At 73.6% G+C, this 23,849-nt stretch overlaps 1 protein-coding gene across 2 annotated transcripts in view; it reads left to right on the forward strand.

Annotated features, from left to right (window-relative positions):
* Positions 1-1,025: 1,025 nt before the first annotated feature.
* The window catches only part of NOTCH1 (notch receptor 1), a 45,544-nt gene continuing 22,720 nt past the window's right edge, over positions 1,026-23,849 (forward strand). The window contains exons 1-6 of one of the 2 annotated variants that reach the window (XM_045573852.1): positions 1,026-1,297; positions 2,814-2,895; positions 19,432-19,694; positions 20,018-20,356; positions 22,093-22,215; positions 22,639-22,872. In XM_045573852.1, the coding sequence (XP_045429808.1) occupies positions 1,237-1,297; positions 2,814-2,895; positions 19,432-19,694; positions 20,018-20,356; positions 22,093-22,215; positions 22,639-22,872 (1,102 nt within the window). In that variant the 5' untranslated portion in view covers positions 1,026-1,236. The remainder of the gene's footprint in view (positions 1,298-2,813; positions 2,896-19,431; positions 19,695-20,017; positions 20,357-22,092; positions 22,216-22,638; positions 22,873-23,849) is intronic. The other variant, XM_036416766.2, reaches the window with a different exon arrangement.

Genomic DNA, 23,849 nt, shown 5'->3' on the forward strand with positions numbered 1-23,849 from the left:
TCCCGTGTCTGACCCTGGCCAGGCCCCTCTGCACTTTTGAAGGCTGCCCGCCCTCTGATGCCCACCCAGTCCAGATGCCAGCTGGACAGACGCCCTCCTGCCTCGGCTCAGTGCCCTGGCGGGCAGGGCGGGCTGTCTGACCCCGGGGGGGGGCCGTGCCCTCCGGTGTGCCAGGCCTGTGGCAGGCAGGTAGGACGTCCAGCGCTCAGCCCGCCTTGGCACAGGATGCCCAGTCTGACATGGGCGCAGAGAGACCCGTCCTCCGGAAGCAGCACGTGGGAGGACCCAGGGTGCCAGCAGCGGGTCTGCCAGGCCGCACGCTCACGCTGTGCGGGCACCAGAGGCCGGAGGCGCCGGGGAAGGGGCAGGACAGCCAAGCGGCCCAGGAGCATCCGGAGGCGGGTCCCCAGGGGGCGGGGGGCGGGTGCGCAATCCTCCGGCCCAGGCTGCTCCCCGGGGTCCCCAGGAGCCTCCGGAGGCCCACACCAGGGGCTGCCTGAGGCCCACGCCCCCCTGGGCCCAGCGCCCGGGTCTCCAGCCTCTGCGCCCCGGGGCTCCTGCCAGGTGTCCCTAAACTTGGCTTTGGCCGCTGCCCCCGCCTCTGGGGCTCAGCTCCCCGCGGGCATGCCCCCTCCCCGCAGGTCCCCCTTCCCCCGGAGCCTCGGCCTCCTCTCCATTGAGATGCAAATGGTGCCAATTGTCGTTGGTCGCGGCACCGAGCGGATCCTTCCGCCGCAAACTTCTGGCCTCGGAAAACTTTCGGAGGAGAAGTAGTCCCCGGGCCGCCCGCCCCCCGCCCCGACCCCCGCCCCGGGGACCGGGCTCCGGCGGCGCGCCCGGCGGGGGAGGTGCGGCCGGGGAGGTGCGCGCTGGCCGGGACGCGGGGGGCGCGGCGGGCGGCGGGGGGCGCGGGCCGCGGAGGGATCGGGGGCGGGCCGGGCCGGGAGGGGCGGGGCCGGGGCGGGGCCGGAGCGCGGGGCGCCCCGCTCCTCACTAGCGCCGCGGCCGCGGGAGGGAGCGCAGGGGCGCGGGTGCGGGTCGGGGTCCGGGGCGCAGCGGAGGAGCCAGCCGGGCGCGGAGCGAGACTGAGGGCGCGGAGCCCAGCCGCCCGCCACCGAGAGGAGAAGCAGCGGCCCGCGGATCCCCGGCGCGCGGGGTGCGGGACCCCCCCGGCGAAGCAGGAGCCCCGGACGCGGGCGGCGGGCAGCGGGCATCGGGCGGCGGGCAGCGGGCAGCATGCCCCCGCTCCTGGCGCCGCTGCTCTGCCTGGCGCTGCTGCCCGCGCTGGGCGCACGAGGTAGGGCGTCCCCCCGCCAACTCCCCGCGCCTCCGGGAACTTCGGCGGCGCCGCGCGCCCGGGGTGGGAGCGGTGGCCGGGGCGGGGGAGAGGGGACCGCGCGCCCCGGGCGGGGAGGGCGGGAGGGCGCCGCGGGGTCCGGGCTGCGATGCGGAGGGGGCTGCCCCTTCCCGGCCGCCCGCTCCGGGGCCAGGTTGGAGTCGGGGCCGGGGTTGCGGTCGGGGCCGGGGCCGGGGTTGGGGTTGGGGTCGGGATCGGGGGAAGCCCGGAGGCCCGGTCCCGTCTCGCGCCCCCACCAGCTGCGCTGGGGCCGGCCCCGGGCGCGCACTGCCCACCCCTTTTCGATTTGAATCGAGTCGGTTTGGTTTCCTGTTGCTTCGGGGCCATTTATCTTTCTTCTCCGGCTCCGGCCCGCGCCGGAGCGGATGTTGGGGCGCGGGGCGTGGAGTCCGGGTGCCGCACGCCTGGGCGGGGGGCGTCGCGGGGCGCCCGGTGGGCCCGATCCCCCGCCCAGGCGGCAGAGCTCCGCGAAGCCGGGGACAGGGGCGCGGACCGGGATCCCAGGGTCCCGGGCGCCCCCCCCCCCCCGCAGGCCGCTGCCCCGTCCTGGCTCGCAGACAGGTTTTGGGGGGGCGGGCGTGGGGGATTCAGCTGCTCCTGGGGGACTTTCACTTTGGTGTTCAAGTTTGAGACCTTGGCGCGGGGAGGGGCGCTCGTCCATGTCTCCCCTGCGCTGGGAGGGGGTCCCCAGGAGGCTCTGCGATTCATTCAGTTTTCCCAAAAGTTGCAGGAGTTACCTCCCCGCTTCCAGAAGGCAGGGCTCCCCGCCGCTCCCCGGCTTCCGAGGGGCTAGATTTACCCCGCCCTGGGAAGGGGGGGGCGATAACTCCTCTTATGGGGTGAGATCCTGCAAACGGCGGCTCCGTCCTCGGGGCGTGTGGGGGCGCAGCCGGGAGGTGCCCGGGGAGCGGGTATTGGGTGTCCTGGGGCGGGGCCGGTCCCCAGGGCGCAGTCCCGGTGCCCCAGGAGGCGGCCTGGCACCACAATGGGCCGCTCTGATTCCCGGCGGCGGGCGCTTTGTTGGCGGGCGGGGCGGCCGGCCTTGCAGCTGTCGCATTTTCCCACGATCCGGAGCCAAGTGCGCCCCCCCCCCCAGCCCGGTGCTGCCCCCTCGCAGAGCTGTTTGAACAGCAGGACAACCCTGGGGCTGGGGAGGGCCGGCCCAGCCAGGCTCCCGCGAGGACGGGGTGGGGGGCCAGTTTGGGACGGTGCCCGCCCCCCCCCCCCCCGCTGCCCTGGGGCGGCGTTTGGGGTGCCCTGCCCCACGGGGAGCGCCCGTGCACCTGCCGTCCGGCAGCCGCTCCTCCCGCTCCCCGTTTCAGAATGTGGAAGCCCCTTGGGGCTCATGCAGGGGCTCCCTGGGCACCCCCATTACGCAGAAGGGGAGGTGAGGGGTGGGCAGTGGCCGCGGCGTGGCCCCCGGGTGCTGGAGCTGACCTCCCCTCTCGCCCCCCAGGCCTGCGGTGCTCCCAGCCCAGCGAGACCTGCCTGAATGGCGGGAAGTGTGAAGCGCACCCCAACGGCACGGAGGCCTGCGTGTGAGTACACTGCGCCGCAGGCGGGCCGGCTGCTCTGGGGGGGCCTCCTGCTCTGGGGGGGCCTCCTGCTCTGGGGGGGCCTCCTGCTCTGGGGGGACCGGCTGCTCTGGGGGGGGTCCTGCTCTGGGGGGACCGGCTGCTCTGGGGGACCGGCTGCTCTGGGGGGACCGGCTGCTCTGGGGGGACCTCCTGCTCTGGGGGGGGCCTCCTGCTCTGGGGGACCGGCTGCTCTGGGGGGACCTTCTGCTCTGGGGGGCCTCCTGCTCTGGGGGGGTCCTGCTCTGGGGGGACCGGCTGCTCTGGGGGGACCGGCTGCTCTGGGGGGACCTCCTGCTCTGGGGGGACCTGTTGCTCTGGGGGGACCAGCTGCTCTGGGGGGACCTGTTGCTCTGGGGGGACCGGCTGCTCTGAGGGGACCTGTTGCTCTGAGGGGACCGGCTGCTCTGGGGAGACCGGCTGCTCTGGGGGGACCGGCTGCTCTGGGGGACAGGCTGCTCTGGGGGACCGGCTGCTCTGGGGGGACCTGTTGCTCTGGGGAACTGGCTGCTCTGGGGGGACCGGCTGCTCTGGGGAACTGGCTGCTCTGGGGGACCGGCTGCTCTGGGGGGACCGCTGCTCTGGGGGACCGGCTGCTCTGGGGGGACCTGTTGCTCTGGGGGACCGGCTGCTCTGGGGGACCGGCTGCTCTGGGGGGACCTGTTGCTCTGGGGGGACCTGTTGCTCTGAGGGGACCTGTTGCTCTGGGGGGACCGGCTGCTCTGGGGGACCGGCTGCTCTGGGGGGACCTGTTGCTCTGGGGGGACCGGCTGCTCTGGGGGGACCGGCTGCTCTGGGGGACCCGCTGCTCTGGGGGACCCGCTGCTCTGGAGGGACCGGCTGCTCTGGGGGGACCGGCTGCTCTGGGGGAGCGGCTGCTCTGGGGGGACCGGCTGCTCTGGGGGACTGGCTGCTCTGGGGGACCCGCTGCTCTGGGGGGACCGGCTGCTCTGGGGGACCGGCTGCTCTGGGGGGACCGGCTGCTCTGGGGGACCGGCTGCTCTGGGGGGACCGGCTGCTCTGGGGGGACCCGCTGCTCTGGGGGGACCGGCTGCTCTGGGGGACCGGCTGCTCTGGGGGACCGGCTGCTCTGTGGCGGAGGGAGCCCGGCCCGGCCTGGCGGGTGACGGGCGGCAGGGACAGAACACTGGGCCATTGTCTCCGGAGATGGCCCAGGAGCCGGGCGCGGTCACGTGCTGCTCTTACTGGGCAGAGTCTGGCAATCCCTTCATCAGCCCGGTTACGTGCGTGTGGAGCTGGCCCGGCCCGGGAGGGTCCGGCACCCCCTGTGGGCCGCCGGGCTCCGGGTGCTGAGGGAGAACTCCCGGTGCCCCAGTTCTCCCAGCGTCCTCAGAGACAATCGGCCTGCCGGGAGACTGCGGGCCATTTTAGAGGGCCCCCCGCCCCCGCCAGCCCAGGGGCACCGGGCAGGTGAGCGCCCGCTCGGCTCCCGCTCCTCCTGGCAGGCCGCGCCTCTCGGCAAGAAACGGGCTATTTCACGGCCAAACCCACCCTCCGCCCGCGTGCTCCTCCGGCCTCAGGTGGGGCCTCAGGTGCGCCGGCCGGGGGACAGAAGTTGGAACCAGTGGGCAGTAGCGGCCGTGCCCATTTCTTCTGGTTTTGGGGGGTGGGGTACCTACTGGACGTGTGGTTTCTGTCCTGGCATCCGCGGCTCTACACCGACCCCCAACCGCCTGGCCCCTCACCCTCCGAGTCTTGGGTCCCCGTCCCAGCCCCCGGTCCCCCCGCTGTGCACCGAGCTCATGCTGGGGAGGGGGGTGCCCGCCCGCCTGCCCGCCTGGGAGTCCCCGCCAGCCTTGGGGACGCTCTCCTTGTGCCCTTCAACTTGAATGCGTCCCTGACGGGAATAATGAGGAGGCGCTGGCGGGGCAGGGAGGCCTCCTCCCCGGAGGCCGCGCGGCAGCGGCCGCCGTCCCGCCATCCATCGGGGCTCCCTCATTCCAGGGGCCCGGGGCCCATTCCCCTGACAACCCCGCCGCCCCTCGCCCCCGCCTGCACGGGGCCAATTAGGGGCCTGTGAGCAGTTGCCGGACAAAGGGGATTGTGTTTGTGGGACGCTAATGAATGCGCACCACTTTTTTTCCCTTTTGCTTTTGGGGCCTTTCTTTCCCCTCTCGCCGACGCGTGATGCCCTAAATCTCGTTTCCCTTCATTCAGGGCCGACAGCTGGGACCCCGCGGACGTGCAGGGGCTATTGTCGGGGGAGGCGGATTAATGCCGTGTGATTAATTATGCGTGGCTTCCCAGAATGCACCGCTCTTCCCGCCAGCCCGCGCAGGCATGGGGGGGGGGTCCTCCGTGCTTCTGCAGAGGGTTTGGGGCAGGCGGGAGGGTGCTGAGCCGGGCAGCGTGGGGGCCGGGTCTCCTCAGTGCCACCGGGAGCGGGGACGGCATGGCCTGGGGGAGGCCGAGGGCGCCCTGGCCGACGCCGGTGCCACCCGCTGCCCCGGCCGGAATGGGTGCCTGGGGATCCGGCTGCCGCCGCCGCGCACCGGCCTCAGGGTGAGGCGTGAGGGACGGAGCGACAGTGCGATGGGCCTCCTCCCCCGAGCCCGGCGCCCGGGGAGCCCTGCCAGCCGGAGCCGGCCTGTGGGCCCGGGCCTGGTGCCCCTCCTTGGCGGGAAGCCCGCCTCGGTCTGGCCTGGCACTGGGCCGAGCGGCCCACAGAGACCCCATTGTGCACACCCGCAGACCCACTCGGAAGAGGAGCGGAAGCATCCTCAGGCCCTGCCTCTGGGCAGGCCGGGCGGGAGGGGAGACCAGGCCAGGGCGGCCCGCCGGGCCAGCTGTGAGGCCGGCGTGGCCGCTCGCCCCGCCCCCCGCGGCTCCCTGGGGGCGCTCCCTGTGCCCCGCCGGCCGGCCCCGGGAATTCTGCCTGTGCCGGTTTACGGACAGCGCGTGGGAAAGAGCGGGTCACAGAGCCAGACACGTCTGTACCTGGTGAATCACCGTCTCCACCCCAGCGGGAGGGACCGCCCCCGAGGCCGCGTCAGGTGCCGGGGGGAGCGAGCCGCCGTGCAGACGCGTCCCAGGAAGGCCCCCGGGAGGACGGGGCCCTCTGCACACGCTGTGTGCGGCCCAGGGAGGGTCACTGCCCCCCGGAGCCGGTGCGTGGTGCTGAGGGGGTGCTGATGTGGGCTCCCCCTTTTAGTTTTACTGGTTTCAGAGAGGAAAGGGGGGGGAGAGAAACATCAGTGATGAGAGAGAATCATGGACCGGCTGCCTCCTGCACTCCCCCCACCGGGGATGGAGCCTGCAACCTGGGCCTGTGCCCTGCGAGGGCACCCTGAGGCCCTAAACAGGCGTCTTCAAACTACGGCCCGCGGGCCCCATGCGGCCCGCAGAGGAGTCTGATCCGGCCCGCCAGGTCTTTTGGGCAGTGAGCGCAGCCGAGGTGTTACAGTAGGAATTAGTAGTTCATATAGTCCGGCTCTCTGAGGGACCGTGATCTGGCCCCCACTTTAAACAGTTTGAGGACCCCTGCAAGAGGACGCTCCCCCGGCCTGTGTGAAAGTCAGGGGATCACAGCAGCGGCCAGCCCGGAGCCCGGAGCCGGGGGCAGCGGCCGGCGGGCGGGCGGGCGGGCGGGGGCCTGCAGCCCCGGGCCCTCCTGGTTGGGTCGCAGGGCCAGCTGACCTCTGACCCCTCCGGGACGAGGTCTCCCAGCTGCCTCTCGTGGGTAAGGCGCACGCCCCGGCCCCGGGCGGCCCTTTCTCCGCCTTCTCCTTTCGAGCTGACGGCGCGGTTTCGGGATCCTCCTTCTCCGCGTTGAGTTGGCTAATGTGTCGGTTTGGACAGCACGGGAGGGGCTGCCCGGGGGCCGGCCAGCACCGCCTGGGGAGGAGGTAGTGGCCACGACGCTCCACGCGGCTCCCTCGCCTCCGTCTGTGCCCGCCGTGTGCCGGGTCTGCTCGCACGGGCACGCCGGCTCCGGGAACCGCTCTCCTGAGCGCGGGCAGGGGGGCGCTCCCGTGCGGTGGCCGGCGGAGGTGAGCGTGGAGCTGGGGCAGCCCAGGCCCGGGAGAGCGAGAGGCACAGAGAGGCTGCGCGCGGCCCTGGGGTCACACAGCCCGGCTTGTCCAGCCGCCCCTTCGGCTGCCGCCCGGTCCTCCCGGCCCCTCCTGCCGCCGCCCCATCCTCCCGGCCCCTTCGGCCGCCGCCCGGTCCTCCCGGCCCCTCCCGCCGCCGCCCGGTCCTCCCGGCCCCTTCAGCTGCCGCCCGGTCCTCCCGGCTCCTCCTGCCGCCCGGTCCTCCCGGCCCCTCCTGCCGCCGCCCGGTCCTCCCGGCCCCTCCTGCCGCCGCCCGGTCCTCCCGGCCCCTCCTGCCGCCGCCCGGTCCTCCCGGCCCCTCCTGCCGCCGCCCGGTCCTCCCGGCCCCTCCTGCCGCCCCGTCCTCCCGGCCCCTCCCGCCGCCGCCCCGTCCTCCCGGCCCCTCCTGCCGCCGCCCCGTCCTCCCGGCCCCTCCTGCCACCGCCCCGTCCTCCCGGCCCCTTCGGCCGCCGCCCGGTCCTCCCGGCCCCTCCCGCCGCCGCCCAGTCCTCCCGGCCCCTCCTGCCGCCCCGTCCGCCCGGCCCCTCCCGCCGCCCCGTCCGCCCGGCCCCTCCTGCCGCCGCCCGGTCCTCCCGGCACCTCCTGCCGCCCCGTCCGCCCGGCCCCTCCCGCCGCCCCGTCCGCCCGGCCCCTCCCGCCGCCCCGTCCTCCCGGCCCCTCCTGCCGCCGCCCGGTCCTCCCGGCCCCTTCAGCTGCCGCCCGGTCCTCCCGGCCCCTCCTCCTGCCGCCCCGTCCGCCCGGCCCCTCCTGCCGCCGCCCGGTCCTCCCGGCCCCTCCTGCCGCCGCCCGGTCCTCCCGGCACCTCCTGCCGCCCCGTCCGCCCGGCCCCTCCCGCCGCCCCGTCCGCCCGGCCCCTCCTGCCGCCGCCCGGTCCTCCCGGCCCCTCCTGCCGCCCCGTCCGCCCGGCCCCTCGAGGAAACAGGCCGAGACCACGACTTCCCGTTAACGGGGCTCAGGTGCCGGCAGGAAGTGGCGGGCTTCGAGGGACGGGCTCTGTGTGTCTGTCACGGGCCTGGCTGTTTCCACTGAGTCACAGGCCGTCCTGGTGAGCGGGGAGGATGGGGCGGGGAGGACGGGGCCGGAGGATGGAGCGGGGATGACAGAGCGGGAGGACGGGGCGGGGAGGACCGAGCAGGGAGGATGGAGTGAGCAGGGAGGACGGAGGGGGGATGACGGAGTGGGAGGACGGAGTGGGAGGACGGAGAGGGAGGGATGGGGCCGGGAGGGCGGGGCGGGGAGGACGGAGGGGGGGACGGGGCAGGGAGGATGGAGGGGGGATGACAGAGCGGGAGGGCGGAGCGGGAGGGCGGGGGGGCGGGGAAGACGGAGAGGGAGGGACGGGGCGGGGGGGATGGGCGGGGAGGACGGAGGGGGGATGACAGAGCGGGAGGACCGAGCGGGAGGGCGGAGAGGGGGGGACAGGGCGGGGAGGACGGAGGGGGGGATGGGGCGGGGAGGACGGGACAGGGAGGATGGAGGGGGGATGACAGAGCGGGAGGACGGGGTGGGGAGGACCGAGCAGGGAGGATGGAGTGAGCAGGGAAGACGGAGTGGGGATGACGGAGTGGGAGGACGGAGCGGGAGGACGGAGAGGGAGGGACGGGGCGGGGGGGGACGGGGCAGGGAGGATGGAGGGGGGATGACAGTGGGAGGACAGCGGGAGGGCGGGGGGGCGGGGAGGACGGAGCAGGAGGACGGAGGGGGGGATGGGGCGGGGAGGACGGGGCAGGGAGGACGGAGCGGGAGGGCGGGGGGGGACGGGGCAGGGAGGACGGAGCAGGAGGACGGAGAGGGGGGGACGGGGCGGGGAGGACGGAGGGGGATGGGGGGAGGACGGAGGGGGGATGACAGAGCGGGAGGACGGAGCGGGAGGACGGAGGGGGGCGGGGCGGGGAGGACGGAGCAGGAGGACGGAGAGGGGGGGACGGGGCGGGGAGGACGGAGCGGGAGGGCGGAGCGGGGAGGATGGAGGGGGGATGACAGAGCGGGAGGACGGGGCGGGGGGGGCGGGGAGGACGGAGCAGGAGGACCGAGCGGGAGGGCGGGGGGGCGGGGAGGACGGAGCAGGAGGACGGAGGGGGGGCGGGGCGGGGAGGACGGAGCGGGAGGACGGAGAGGGGGGGACGGGGCGGGGAGGACGGAGGGGGGGCGGGGGCGGGGAGGACGGAGCGGGAGGACGGAGGGGGGGCGGGGCGGGGAGGACGGAGCGGGAGGACGGAGGGGGGGCGGGGCGGGGAGGACGGAGCAGGAGGACGGAGCGGGAGGGCGGGGGGGCGGGGAGGATGGAGCTGGAGGACGGAGGGGGGGTGGGGCGGGGAGGACGGTGGAGGCTCATCCCCGCCCTCGGGCGGTGGGCAGGATGGCCGCTGCAGGACTTCCACCGTGTCCGCGGTGCCGGGGCCTCGGACGGCGCGGGGGGGGGGGGGGGGGGCTGGAAACACGTGTCCACGCTCGGCGTCAACCAGAAAGTCTCGCCGACTCCCCCTGCGGGAGGGGTGGCAGCCAGCGTTTTCCATTGACGAGATCGCAGTCGTGTTTTTTAGAAAAAGAAACCGCTCCTCTCAGGAAGGGGTGGGGGCAGGCGAGCCGCCGGCTGGGACTCCGCGGCTCAGCAGCTCGGAGGGGGCGCTGGGCCCAGGCAGGAGGGCGTGGTCAGGGCTCTGGGACCCAGAGCTGGGGTGCCAGAGGAGGGCCCCGGGAGTGACTGCTCCGCGCACCGGGAGGGAAGAGGTGGTGGCTGCCCTGCCCTTTCATGTGCCCAGTTTACAGGTGGGAACATTGAGGCTGGCGAGGTGGGGCTGAGGCCGGCGTGGGAGCCGTGCCTGCCCGGGCAGGCCCGTCCGAGCTTCCCGCCTTCCCGGAGGTTTAACGAGCGGCTGGCCCGGGGCGCCCGGCTGCGGGTCAGGATGTGTCTGGTCCTGACGGTTCCCAGCAGGGCAGGGGGCAGGGCGGGGGGCAGGGCGGGGGCCTGGCTGGCCAGGGGCCACCTGGAGGTTCGGACGGTGCGAAGCGGCCTGGCTGTGGTTTGTGTGCCCCCTCGGACCCGCGTCTCCTCCGGGGCCTCGGTTTCCCCCTCTGAGCGAGCTCCCTCCCAGCTGCACCCCAGCAGGCCCCAGGAGGGGCCTGCGGAGCCCGGGGTGGCGGGGGCAGCCTGCGGGGGCAGAGGTGCGGGGAGTGCGGCCTGGCCAGGCGGCGAGGCAGGTTCTGCGGGTCTGGGGCCGCCCGGCCTCCATTCGCACCTCCTGGCCTCCGGAGGCGCACCTGCTGGGAGCAGACGTGATTGGCAGGCGCCCTGGGGAGGGTGGGCCAGCCGAGGGTGCCCTTTCCTGCCCGGCCTCCTCCTCCTGGCACCCCACGGGGCCGGGCCCCGCTTACCCGTCCTGAGACTGGGTCTGGGGAGCAGGGAGCACTCACCAGTGTCTCCGTGGCCACGTGCACATACACATTTTGCAGTTCCAGCTGCTTACGGTACCGCTCAGTGGCCATTCAGTATGTCAGTTACCTAGTCAGTTCCAGAACTTTCCTTACGCCAGACAGACCTCAAGCCCACTAGGCAGGCACTCCCGCCCCCGCCCTGGCCCCGGCCCCCGGCAAGCATTCCTGCTTTCTGCCCCGGTGCACGTTCTGGATGGTTCTCTGGGAGGCTGCTCATGTTCCGGTTCCTCACCCGAGGGGTCCCGGGCTTCCCTCCCGGGCACCGGCTCCCGCCTGCCTATACCGCCCGAGAGCGGCGGGCACGGGCCCGGCACCGAGGCCGGGACCGGCGTGGACGTGACCCAGGGGAGGTGGGGGGAGAGGGGGATGGTGGTGGCCGGTGGCCGGGAGGCCTCCCGGGAGGATCGGTGCCGTTCCTGGCCTGGTGGCCGCCTCCCAGCGCACGGAGCCCGAGGGGGCCTGTGTCCTGGGGGTCAGCTCGGCCGTGCCTGCGGCTCCCTGTGCTCAGGGCCCCTCGCCAGCTCGAGAGCATGAGGCGGTGGGAGCGGGAGCTGCCCCTACGCTCAGACATAGAGGGGCCCTCTTCACGCTGCCCTCCGGCACCGGAGCAGCCGGGGGACCCTGGACGGGGCAGGTTAACACCGTCTCCCGGGTGGGGCTCCACGGTCCCCTGTGAGGCCCACGGCATTCTGGGAGCAGAAACCCCTCCCCAGGTTTCACCCCCGATTGGTCCCTTCTTGCTGCAGGTCCCCCCTCCCGTACCCTCCCCCAAACCCACTGCCCCTGAGACAGAAGCATTCTGGGAAATGTGGCCCCTCCCCCTCCTCCATGCCCCCCAGGCTCAGGGCCTGGAGACTGTGACTTCCCGGGGGTTGGGGGGTGTGAAGTGCTGCTTTGGGTGGGGGCTGCCCATCGGGTGTGTGTGGCCCGTGTCAGGGGTGAGCAGCCATCACACACACACCCTCCCCCGTCCGGAGCCCAGCCCTTGGGGCTCCTGAGCTGGGGCTGGGGCAGCCTCTGGGCTCGGCGTGTCCTGGGAGGACCCCGGGTCCGGAGGGCTCACCGTGTGGCTCTCCGAGTCCTGCCTCCTCGCCCACGGTCCCGGCCTCACCTGTGTGGCAGGGCGTGGGGTCAGGTGGGGGCTGGGGTGACTCAGACTCAGCTGCCAGGCCCTGGCCTGGGGGCCTCAGGATCGGACAGGCCCAGATGCCGCTGTCCCCAAGGGGAGGCCCTGCCGCCAGGCACTGGGCTCACCTGGCCCCTGCAGGGGGCTGCTGGGGCCGGAGGGGACGGGGTGTGTGTGTGTGTGTGTGTGTGTGTGTGTGTGAGTGACAGGGGGCCGGGGCTCAGAGGGAGCTGCTCGCTGGTGGGGAATTGATCAGGCTGAGCCCAGGCTGGTCACGGAGCTTGAGTGGCCGTGGTCACGCCCACAGCGATGGGGGTGGGGGGTTGGGGGTGCCCCTGGGCTGGATGCTGAAGCTTGCGTTGCTGTTCTTTAAGCTGTGTAAAAACTGGTCCCCTTGTCACTCGGGTGACACCCCAAAGGCCAAGGCCAAGCCTCTGGCAGGCAGGTCCCCGTCATGGTTCACAGGCCCTAGACCATAGGTCATAGGTCATAGGCTGGGCCTGAGGCAGTAGCTTGGCTCCTGAGTCACAGCTGAGCCACAGGCTCTGCCCGGGGCCTGGGGGGTGGGGCAGCTAGACCTCTGGGGGCCCCGAGTTCCTAAGCGGCTCAGCGCAGGGGGGTGTGTCCCCCGTTTTTGCAGCAGACTCGCCTCTGCCCATCGCCAGGCCCCGGGCTGCTGCAGGCTGGGGTGGATTCGGGGAGACTGTCCCTGTCTGAGCAGCAGGACGGACGGCCGTGGCTCAGGGACCGCCCCCGCCGTTTCCTCTGGGTGTGGGCTGACGAGTGGAAGCGGCAGTTACCGGAAATGAGCGTGGTTTGGGGGAGCAGCCGGCGCAGAGCGTGTTTTCCCCGACAGCTTTTCAGTAAGAGGCGCCGGCTGGGGCCTCTGCCGCTTCCTCCTTCCTTGGAAGCCCGGTGACGTGACCCCGCTGGGCCTCCTGCTTCCCCCTGGAGGCCCCCCCCATAGTAGACCCCCTCTCCCCCCCGGCGCAGGGGTCAGGCGAGGAGGCCTCCCCGCCTGGTGAGAGCCCGGTCACCCGGAGCTGTGCCCACGTGGCACGGTGGGGGGGCTCCGGCCTCGGTGTGCCCGCACCCGGGTCTGGCGGGCACCCTGGCCCGGGCAGCCTGGCTTCGGCTCAGGGAGGCGCGTCCTGGCCGGTCGGGTGTCTGGGCCTCCCTGTTACCGGCTCCACGGCGCTGGCCGTCGATGGCACAGGCCCTGGCGCCACCCTGCCTCCCACACGGGGGGCGTGGCCTCTCTGAGCCCTCCTCCTGGGAGGACGGTGACCCCTCAGGGAAGCCCCCTCCAGAGTGCGGCCTCCCTGCCTGTGGCTTTAGCTCCGAGTCCTCTGAGCCGCTGCGGAGGCACCGGCCGTGGAGGGAGATGGGGTCCCTGGAGGGGTGTGTGTGTGTGTGTGTGTGTGTGTGTCCCCGCCCCGGCTCTGAGCGGCCTCCACGTTCTACTCCAGAGCCGTTCCTGCCTCGCGGGCTCCTCAGGGGCCAGACGGCTGCTGGCTTCGGGCAAGGTCATGAGGGCACCGGGCCCGGCACAGGCCGGGACCCTCTGGCTTTCCCGTTTGGAAGCCCCCCTGGCCCTGGCCCAGGCCACTGGCCGGGCCCCAGGGTCCCCAGGGTGTGACCTGTGGGCCTCCCTCCTCAGGTCTGCCCTGGCCTGGGTGCAGGGCCTGGCCTGACTCCCCGCCGTGGCTGTGTCCCCAGGCACCGGGGGGCTGTGCTGGGCGTGGGGAGCGGGGGGGGGACAGCCAGGGGAGCAGCGGCCACATGCAGGCTGGGGCGGGAGCCTGGGAGCCTGTGGTCGGCCGAGCGGGGGGGCGGGGCTGGAGCGCCCGCTGATGTGACGGGGAGAGAAGGCCGGGGGAAAGGGGGGCTGGGGACCCCAGACGGGGCCATCACGGGAGCCGGTGCCTCACACTGTGGCTTCCTCGGGGCAGCCCGGCCGGCCCTGCCAGGGTCCTGCTGCCCAGCGTGGAGGGTGTCCTGGGAGTGGGGAGGAGTGCCCAGCGGCCAGCCAGCTGCGGGCTCCGGCCCCTCATGCCAGTGCCAGCGGGCGGGAACAGGCGTCCAGCGCTGGCCAGAGGGGGTGCGAGGAGCTGGGGCCCCTGGAAGCCGGCAGGAGGTGCCCCAGTGCCCAGGCCTCCCACCCAGAGCACCCCAGCCAGGTGTGTGTGCAGCCACGGGGGTGGGGGGGGTGGGGGGATGTAAGAACGCATTGTCTGCTGGCCCCCGCCCGTCCTGGACCAGGGGGCCGGGGAGAGATGCAGGCACCCCCTCCCTGTGCCCACGGCCCAGCCCCCTCCCCCAGCCTGCACACTCCCCTCGGAGTCTGGCACCTCCGGGGTGAGGGGGCAGCCTGCCTGAGCCCCTGTTCTGGGGGAACGGGTGGGAACGGGCTGCAGGTCCCGGCGGGAAGTGCAGGGGCACCCCCTCCTCTTGCTGGGACCACAGTGAGGGGTCCTGGTGCCGCCCCCTGAGTTCTCAGGACACCGACCCCGGAGCCAGGGCTGCGGAGAGCCGGCCGGCCTGGCCGGGAGCACAGCGCCCCCGCCAGCCTCTCGGGGAGTGGGGCAGCCGGGCGGGATGGGCGGCTTTGGGAGCTCGGCGGCAGCCTCGGACTTAATTAATCGAGTTTGGGATTAAGTCCTCGGCGCCCGCCTTGCGGCCATCGATCCTACGGCACCGGCTCGCCTGCGGGGAGCGGGGAGCGGGCAGAGGCCCAGGCAGCGCGGGGGGCTCTGCAGGCTCATCCCAGGCCGTCGGGGGGGGGGGGGGCGCTGTCCAGGAGAGCCCAGGGGGGACCCACACCCCAGCCTTGTCTCCAGCTCGAGGCGCTGTCTTTCGGGGACCAGGCGGAGGCCCTGCTCCCTCCGCCCATGGGGCGCCCCCCATGGCGCTCGGTGGGAGCCCAGCCTGCGCTGCTCCGGCCCGGCAGCTGGGCCGTGTCCGGGAAGTCGGCTGCCCTCTGCCCTGGCCTTTCCGTCCCTTCCCACTTCCCACATGGGGGGGGGACAATGGGGGCATTGTGTTCCGCGTGGGAGCGCTCACTTCCGGGAGGACGGCTCCGGCCCCCACACAAAGGGCTTCCCCGGAGCCAGGACGGAAGCCCCTCTTCCTGCCCTTCCTCCTCTGCGCCTCTCACCCGGGCAGCCTGGGAAAGAGGCTCCGGCGGGGCCCGGCCCCCCAGCAGCTGGGGGGGTGCGGAAAGCAGGGCCTGCAGGGCCCACAGCGCCCTCTGCACCCCCTTCCCCCCAACCCCCACCCCCGCTGCCATTCTGCTCTGAGGGCGGCTGATGTTTGGGGTTGGGGTCTGTCAGCATTAGACCTGGCTGCCCGTTCTCGGGGGGGGGGGGGGGGGGGGGGGAGACGGGCTGCACCCTGCCCCTCTCCTGCTCCTGAGGCCCTGGAGCCTGGCCTTGCACCCTGACCCCCACCCTGAGCCCTGACTGCCTGTGGGCGGGAGAAGGGGCTGGGAGCAGCAGAGGTGGGAGGGATCCTGCGGCGCAGGCCAGCGCTCAGGCAGGTGGGCAGGGGTCTGGACAAAGGTGTCTGCAGGTTTGAAAGGGACCTGGGACCCTCCTGCTGCGGCTCCTTGTCCCGGGGGCTGGGGGGTGGGGGAGGCGGGGAGCAATTCCCTGGCACATTCGCCCAGTTTTATCCCCCGAGGTTTCTGAAGCTCCTGGCCCCGCTGCCCGGGGCGGTGGCCGCGGCCCTGGGTCTGGGCCTGTCTTGGTGGTTGGGGTGGAGGGCTGAGGGGCCTCGTGGGTCTTTGCTTAGAACCGAAAGGCCAGGATCTGGGGGGCGAGGGCTGCCCCGAGCCGTCTGCACCCCCAGCCTCAGCAGCAGTGGGCCCTGCTGGTTGGAACATACAGAGCTGAGGCTCCTTCCTGGGCGGGGATGGGGGGCGGGGGCTGAGGGAGCGTGAGGGTTGTGGGCCTCTGGCTGCGGGACAGGCCCCGGGGACTGTGCCGTCAGGGTGACCGCTTCGAGGGGGCAGGAGGTGGGCTGAGGGGCTGCCTGGGGTGGCAGGGGTGGAGCCCGCCCTCCCCTGGACACCCGGGCAGTCCTGCTGGTCCAGGACCGGCTCCTTCCGGCTCCTTCCCCAGGGGCCGTGGGGGCGCTCGGCTGGGTGCTCAGGGGCTGGGGACGGCATCAGGGAGCCTCGGCCGCTGCCCACCTTTGGGGAGGGGGGGCCCCGGCCCAGCAGACGTGGCCGCTGGCAGCACACGGCCGCTGCGGTCGGGCCAGGCAGGGCGGCCGCTGTGCCAGGAGAGCGGTGCTGCCCCTCTGCTGGCGGAACGGCGTGCCGCCCGGCGATGGAGCCCCAGAGCCGCTGCCCTGGTCCGGCTCCTGCTGGGCGGCTCCCACGGGGGGGGCCTCTGGGCTCCCCACTCCCCGTGGCCCCCCCTTTGCTGCTTGGGCGGAGGGACCTGTCACCGCTCCCCTGGGGGTGGCAGATGGCCGCCCGCTCAGAAAGGAAAACAGCGCCGTTTAGAATTAGTCCCGGGTGAAAGGTCGCGGCAACATCTGCCTCCGGAGGCTTTCTGGGGTCGCATTTCTGTGGACGCGGGGGGCGGGGGGGCGGGGGGAACAGGCCCCGAGCCATTTGGCGCTCCGGGCGGCGGGAGGCGCTGCCGGAAGCCAGTCCCGAACCCCCGCTGGAGGGAAGGCGAGTGGGGAGCAGCCGGAGGGACCCCTCCAGGAGGGAGCAGGAAGGCACACACTGGGGGGCCACCGGGGGGCCAGGGCGGGAGCCGGCGGTGGGTGGACGGGTCCTCAGGCTGTCTGTCCGAGGGAGAGGCGGGGGGGGGGGGGTGACTTTGGGAAGCCCCGAGTCCAGGCCAACATCAGGTGCGACTCCCCTCGCCGACCTGGGCAGCTGCCCCGACACACACTGCCCGCCAGGACAGGTGTGGAGGACAGGCTGGCCACAGGCCGTGTGGTCCCTCCCACGCTCCGCGTGCACATGTATGTACATATGTGTGCACATGTATGCACATGTATTATATGTGCATGTGTGGATGGATTTCAGAGAGCAAGGGGGAGGGGAGAGAAACATCGTCGATGGGCTGCCTCCTCCTGGGTTGGAGCTCGCAGCCTGGGCGTGTGTCCTGATCGGGGATGGAACCAGGCCCTCCACAGGCCGGCGCTCCGCCTGGAGCCACCTTCTGGGGACGTCTGGCCGCAGGGCGGCAGGTGTCTGGCCGCGGGGAGATGGGCGTTGTGGCCAGGCTGGGAGGCAGGGGCTGAGCGGTGAGGGCTGGGGCCGCCTGGAGCTGGGCCGAGGGGTCAGGCAGGAGCGGCCTCGGGACTCCCCAGCCCGGACTGCTCACCTGCGTCCTCCGCCCGCTGCACCTGAGCCCGCCCGCCCCACAAGCACCTGCCTCGGCGCCGCCCCGCCCCAGGCTGCTCCTCCCCGCGGCCCTGCCCGGGGTGCGGGTGGGGGCGCGGGTGGCGGCCGGCCGGCCCAGCCCAGCCCCCGGACGGGCAGCGTGCCTTCACGGTGCGTCCGCCCGGCGGGCGGGAGGGACAATGGGCCCTCTCAGCTCCGCTCCCCAAGGAGGAGCCGCGCTCCGCCCGCGCCCAGCCGGCCGGGAGCAGCTGCCGCCGCGTCCCCGCCACAGGCACACCTGCTCCGCCTTTGTCCCTCCGCCAGCAGCCTCAGCCTCGCAGCCGCCGTGCCTGGGGGGTCCCCGTCGGGACCGGGGCAGAAGGGGGTGTCCCCGGCGCTGCCCAGGCTCCAGGGCTCAGTCCTGCAGGGCCGGGCTCTGGTCCACGTGGGCACACCGGTGTCCAGAAGGGGGGTGCTGTAGTGGCAGGGTCCCCGTGTGTCCCGGGACCAAGGCCAGGCCTCGCCCACAGAGTGTAGGCCCCGCAGCCTTGCCTCCCCCTGGAGCTGGTAGGGCAGAGAGAGGGAGGGGGCGGGCCGGCAGCTCCACCGCAGAGGCGGGCAGTGCCCTCTGCCCGCTCCCTCCGCTGCCCACTCCGCCGGCCGCTGGGACAGAAGAAAGAGCCTTTCTCCGAGGGGCAGCGGCCGCCAGCTCCGCCGGACAATGGAGGCATTGAGGGCTGGGGAGGGGCTGTCTCTGCCCCCCACCCCCATTCCCAGTGAGCTCAGGCCAGGGCCACGGCCTGTAACTGGATCCACACACAGGGCGGCCCAGCCGCCTCCCCGGACCCAGGCGGTGAGGCCTGGGGGACCCCCGGGCGGTGAGGCCTGGGGGACCCCCAGGTGGTGAGGACTGGGGGACTCCCGGTAGTGAGGCCTGGGGGACCCCCCGGGCGGTGAGGACTGGGGGGGCCCCGAGCAATGAGGCCTGGGGGACCCCCGGGTGGTGAGGACTTGGGGGACCCCCGGCAGTGAGGACTGGGGGACCCCCTGGGGGTGAGGCCTGGGGGAGCCCCAGGAGCATGGCCTCATGGGAGCCCGCACTGGCTGGTGTCTGCCCGGCCGGGCTGAGTGGCTCGGCCCCCCGCGGGGCAGCTGTTGCTCTGAGCCAGTTGGTTTGGGACGTTTGGCTTCTGGCAACAGATGGTGGGCCGGAGGGGCCATTTTGCGTCCTCCCTGTCCACCCTGCCCGAGCCCAAGCCGGGCTGCAGAGAAAGCCCTCAGGGAGGCCGGCCTCCGGGCTGGGGGCAGGGAGCGGACGGCTGAGAAACTCTCAGACCCGCCCGTCCCCGCGGCCCCCAGGCCGGCCTCTCCGGGCACCGAGGGGCGGAGGGAGGCTGGACCCGGTGTGAGGTGGCCACAGCTCCAGGCGGTGCCAGGCAGCCCTCCGGCGGGCTCTGGAAGGCGGAGGGTCCATGCCCAGGGGACCCCATGGCTCCCCGCCAGTCTCACACACACACACACACACACACACACACACACCCGTACCCGGAGCCGTGGGCACAGCCGGGCCGCTTTCCCAGGCCCTGCGGGCCGCACGTTCGGCCTCAGCGGCTCTGCCCTGGGAAGGCCACGCCTGGCTGAGCTTCCCGCCGAGCGGGGCCCTTGGCGGGGCGGGGGCGGGGGGCAGGGGGGGCGGGGGGGAGAGGGGCAGGGGGGAGAGGGGCGGGGGCGGGGGGGTACGGTCCCAGCTCCAGGCGCCGGTCCCAGCTCCAGGCGCCGGCCACCAGCAGGGGGAGGAAGCAGGAGGCCCTCCGGCTCCCCGCTCCCCGGTGCCTGCCATGTTCTGGGGCACAGGCCTGCCCTTGGGGCAGCCCCCGCCCGCCCCCACCCCCCTCGCTCAGGAAGGACCAGTACCTCCGTTTCTCTCGCTGTGAAGTGGGGTTCCATCCCAGCTCGGGTGGCCTGGTGTCTGGGGAAGACTTGATCCCAGAGGGAAGGAGCGAGTCCGGGTGGAGGTGTGGGGTGTGTGGGGCGGGTGCCAGGCTGAGCCCCGGCGAGGTCCCCGGAGCCTCTTCGTGGGGGAAGCCGGAGGGGGACAGGGACACGGCGGGTTCAGAGCGCCCCCCCGCCCCGGGTGGCTGAGATGCAGCCGCGGTGCCTACGTGGGTTCGACATCTCAGCCGGTCCTCGGGTCCTGGTCTTAGCCGCCCCCAGGGGGTGAGGGTGAGTTAGCTGCTGCACCGCATAGTTCGGGGCACGTGGCACAGGCACGGCGTGGGGGTCGCAGCCCTGGTCCCAGGACAGGGCCACGTCCCCTGGGAGAGCCGGTGGCGGCCCGCCCGCTGTGCCCGCTGCCTCCTGATGGGTGCTGAGCGGGGGGCATGGGGACCCCAGATGGGTGCTGAGCGGGAGGGGGGCAGGCGCCCCCCAGGCAGGTGCTGAGCGGGGGGCAGGTGGGGACCCCAGACGGGTGCTGAGTGGTGGCGGCCAGTGGACTGACAGCTTCCTGTTTGCGCCCACAGCTGCAGCGGGGCCTTCGTGGGCCAGCGGTGCCAGGCGCCCAGCCCCTGCCTCAGCGCCCCCTGCAGGAACGGCGGGACGTGCCACGTGCTGGAGCGGGCTGGCCGGGTGGACTACGCCTGCAGCTGCCGCCTGGGCTTCTCGGGGCCCCTGTGCCTGACGCCCCAGGACAACGCCTGCCTGCCCAGCCCCTGCCGCAACGGCGGCTCCTGCGAGCTGCTCACGCTCGCCGACTACAAGTGCCTGTGCCCGCCCGGCTGGTCAGGTGAGGCGGCCAGACCCCCGTCCCCCCTCGGGAGGGTGGGCTGGAGGAGGCCCTGGGCCTCCACCGGAGCCCCCACTGCAGCCCGGGCCGTGGGTCTGCTGTCGCCGGCCCCTCTCGCCGCCGCGGCTGCTGCCGGGCGTGTGGGCTCAGCCTCTGGAACCCCGTCCCTCGTCCACCGGAAGGCGGCCGGGTCGGGCGGCGGGTCCGGGGTTAAGGAGAGGGCTCCTGAGCCCAGCCCAGCCCCACACCTCCGGGCGCTGGGGGGTGGGGCGCCGTGGGGAGCAGGGCGGCCGGAGCGCCCCTCTGACCGACTCGCCCTCCAGGGAAGACGTGCCAGCAGGCCGACGCCTGCGCCTCCAACCCCTGTGCCAACGGCGGCGAGTGCCACCCCTTCGAGGCCACCTTCATCTGCCGCTGCCCGCCCGGCTTCCACGGCGCCACCTGCCGGCAGGACGTGAACGAGTGCGGCCTGAGCCCCCCGCCCTGCCGCAACGGGGGCACCTGCCTCAACGAGGTGGGCTCCTTCCGCTGCGCCTGCCGCGCCACCCACACCGGGCCCCGCTGCGAGCTGCCCTACGTGCCCTGCAGCCCCTCGCCCTGCCAGAACGGCGGCACCTGCCGGCCCACGGGCGACACCACGCACGAGTGCGCCTGCCTGCCAGGTACGGCGCCGGCGGGGGCGGGACGGGGCGCCAGCACGGATCAGACGGGGCCGGGGGGCAGGGGGGGCGTGCAGCCGGCCCCGAGGAAGGAATGGCGTTAGGAGGAGAGGACGGCCCGGGCCGGGCGCCACCCCAGGCCCCCTGCCCGCTCCTGACGGGTGGGCGCTGCTATGACCGGACAGCGGGGCCCACAACCCCCGGGGCCCAGGACCCTGCGGCCCCAGGAGGGCTCCTAGGGGAGGCCTGGCCCTGGTCCAGTCTGGGGGGAACTCCTTGGCACAGCCACTTGGGGTCCTCTCGTCCAGGGGCCCCGGAGCCCGGTACACCCGCAGAGCTCCCCACCTCAGGCGCACTCGCCCGTGTACCCTGGGGCTTCCCTCCCTGCCTCCCGACTCCGGGGTCTCCCCTGGGTGATGTGGGGTGGGGCAGGGCAGGCACCCGAACCCCCTCTGCCCCAGCGCCACAGCACCGGCTCACGCCGGTTGCCTTCGTTGCTGGCGACCTCAAACAATGGTGAAACCTTTGGTCTCTCAGCGCGCGACGGGGAGGTGGGACCCAGCGGGGGTGGGGGGGCGTGGTTACTCAGGGCACGGCACGGCCGGGCCCCCGTCCCCACGCCACCGCCCAGACCCCCCCCACAAAGAGGAAGTGTGTTCTCGCCGTCATGCAGACGCAAGGCCCGGGCTTCCTGCCGCACTGGGGCCCCCCTGCCCGCCCGCCTCCCGCCGCCGGCCTCTCCGCGGCCGTGGGGAGTGAGGGCCCAGCCCCCCGGCCCGGCCCGGCCCCCAGGCTCTCTGATCAGACCTCCCCCGTGCTGGCCCTCCTGGGCGGGCGGGGAGCCCAGCTCTCTGACCCGCCAGCCCCACCCGCTTCAGAAGGAGGTCCTTTGAGGCGTGGGGCCCCCAGCATAGCGGGAGGCAGAGCGGGGGCCTGACTGATGTGGGGTGCTCCCCGAACCACCGGCTTCCATTTGGCTTTGGCTCCGGGGGTGGGGCGGGGCGGGGGCACCCGGTCTGCGGGCAGCGGGTCAGAGGCTTGGGGGGAAGAGGCCATCGGTAACGGGCTGCCGTTCGCTGCTGCCGTTCACACCGCCGCCCTGACGGCTGACCGGGCGGTGCCTGGTGGACAGTTGACGGGCGGGGAGGCCCCGGGAGGTGGGCCCCGGGTTGGGAGGAGCTGGGCACAGCGGCTCTGGGCTCCCCTAGGACTGCCCACCTGGTCCTGCCCACCCCGTGCCCTGCAGCTCCTGCCCAATGAGGTATCGGTGGCCCCGCACCCCGCACAGCGCCTGGCCCGCAGGCAGGCCCTCCACGGAGCCACCGGCGCTCCCGGCCGCAGAAGGGTTTCTGTGCCCGTGAATCTGTCCGTCCAACTGCCCTTTTGAAAAATACACATGCACTCACATATACATATATGTTTTTATTGACGTCAGAGAGAGAGGGAGTGGGAGAAAAACATCAATGATGAGAGAGAACCATGCATGGGCTGCCTCCTGCCCGCCCCCCACTGGGGATGGAGCCCGCAGCCAGGGCCCTGACCGGGAATTGAACTGTGACCTGGTTCATAGGTCGATGCTCAACCGCTGAGCCACGCCGGCCGGGCCCAGATGCCCTTTCCAGATGATTCCGGGAGAGAAACGTGCCGTGGTCACAGAGAGGGGAGGGCGGGGCTGGGGTACGGACCCCAAGGCGCCGCAGGGCGGGGCAGACGGGGCTGACGGCCGGCCGCTCCCCCAGGCTTCACCGGCCAGAACTGCGAGGAGAACATCGACGACTGCCCGGGACACAGCTGCCAGAACGGGGGCGCCTGCGTGGACGGCGTCAACACCTACAACTGCCGCTGCCCGCCCGAGTGGACAGGCACGTGCCCCGTCCTGCGCCCCAGGAGGCGGCGGGGAGGGCCGCGCGGGCCGGCGGGAGGGTGGTGGCCGGGCAGCCCCTCTGCCCAGGGCCGGGGCTCAGTGTGGACGTGGGCATGGCTGCCCGGGCCCAGCCGCCCTCTGCCAGAGTCCGCTCCCCGGGTTTGAGCCCAGCTGGTTGGGTGGGACCTTGGGGCCCACCGTGCGGTGGGGACGGCAGGCAGCGTGGGTCCCCGGGCACCTGGGCGCGCAGTCAGCAGAGGTCAAAGCCGCCGGTGCCAGCGCGAAGGGGAGGCCGTGGTGCCGCTGGCCCGAGCGAGCGGCCCTGGAGGGCTGCCTGGTGGAGGCGGGCCTGCCCCGGGGTCGGGTCAGCCTGGGCTGGGAGTCCCAGCCGCCGCCCGGCCCCATGGCCCCGTGCCCGCAGGTCAGTACTGCACCAAGGACATGGACGAGTGCCAGCTCATGCCCAACGCCTGCCAGAACGGCGGCACGTGCCACAACACCCAGGGCGGCTACACCTGCGTGTGCGTCAACGGCTGGACGGGCGAGGACTGCAGCGAGAACATCGACGACTGCGCCAGCGCCGCCTGCTTCCACGGCGCCACCTGCCACGACCGCGTGGCCTCCTTCTACTGCGAGTGTCCCCACGGGCGCACCGGTGAGGGGGCCCCCGGCCCACAGAGGGGTCCCCCCGGCCCACAGGAGGGGGGAGGGGGTCCCCACGGGCCCACAGGGGAGGGGGGGAGGGGGTCCCCACGGGCGCACCGGTGAGGGGGGAGAGGGGGTCCCCACGGCCCACAGGGGAGGGGGGGAGGGGGTCCCCACGGGCGCACCGGTGAGGGGGCCCCCGGCCCACAGGGGAGGGGGGGAGGGGGTCCCCACGGGCGCACCGGTGAGGGGGCCCCCGGCCCACAGGGGAGGGGGGGAGGGGGTCTCCACGGGCGCACCGGTGAGGGGGGAGAGGGGGTCCCCCCAGCCCACACGAGAGGGGGGGAGGGGGTCCCCACGGCCCACAAGGGAGGGGGGGAGGGGGGAAGGGTCCCCCCGGCCCACAGGGGAGGAAGGCAGGGGGTCCCCCCGGCCCACAGGAGGGGGGAGGGGGTCCCCACGGGCGCACCGGTGAGGGGGCCCCCGGCCCACAGAGGGGTCCCCACGGCCCACAGGGGAGGGGGGCAGGGGGTCCCCACGGGCCCACAGGGGAGGAGGAGAGGGGGTCCCCCAGGCCCACACGAGAGGGGGGGAGGGGGTCCCCACGGCCCACAAGGGAGGGGGGGAGGGGGGAAGGGTCCCCCCGGCCCACAGGGGAGGAAGGCAGGGGGTCCCCCCGGCCCACAGGTGGGGGGGTCCCCACGTGAGGGCGGGTGGGCGTGCTCAGGCCAGGCTGTCCCCATTCGCCTCGCTCACACACAGGCTGGCTGCAGGGTCCCGGGAGGATGCGAAGGGGCCTCTCTGGAAGGCAGAGGGGCAGGGTGCCCACGGTCAGGCCAGCTGGGGACGAACTGCCTGTCCTGGATGCTCCACAGGGTCTCTCAGAAGCGTCACCCTGGGCCCTGGCCAGTGTGGCTCAGTGGATAGAGCGTCGGCCTGCGGACCGAAGGGTCCCGGGTTTGATCCCGGTCAAGCGCACAGGGCTGG

Source organism: Pipistrellus kuhlii, unplaced genomic scaffold (genome assembly GCF_014108245.1).
Source record: "Pipistrellus kuhlii isolate mPipKuh1 unplaced genomic scaffold, mPipKuh1.p scaffold_m20_p_57, whole genome shotgun sequence".
Taxonomy (NCBI): domain Eukaryota; kingdom Metazoa; phylum Chordata; class Mammalia; order Chiroptera; family Vespertilionidae; genus Pipistrellus; species Pipistrellus kuhlii.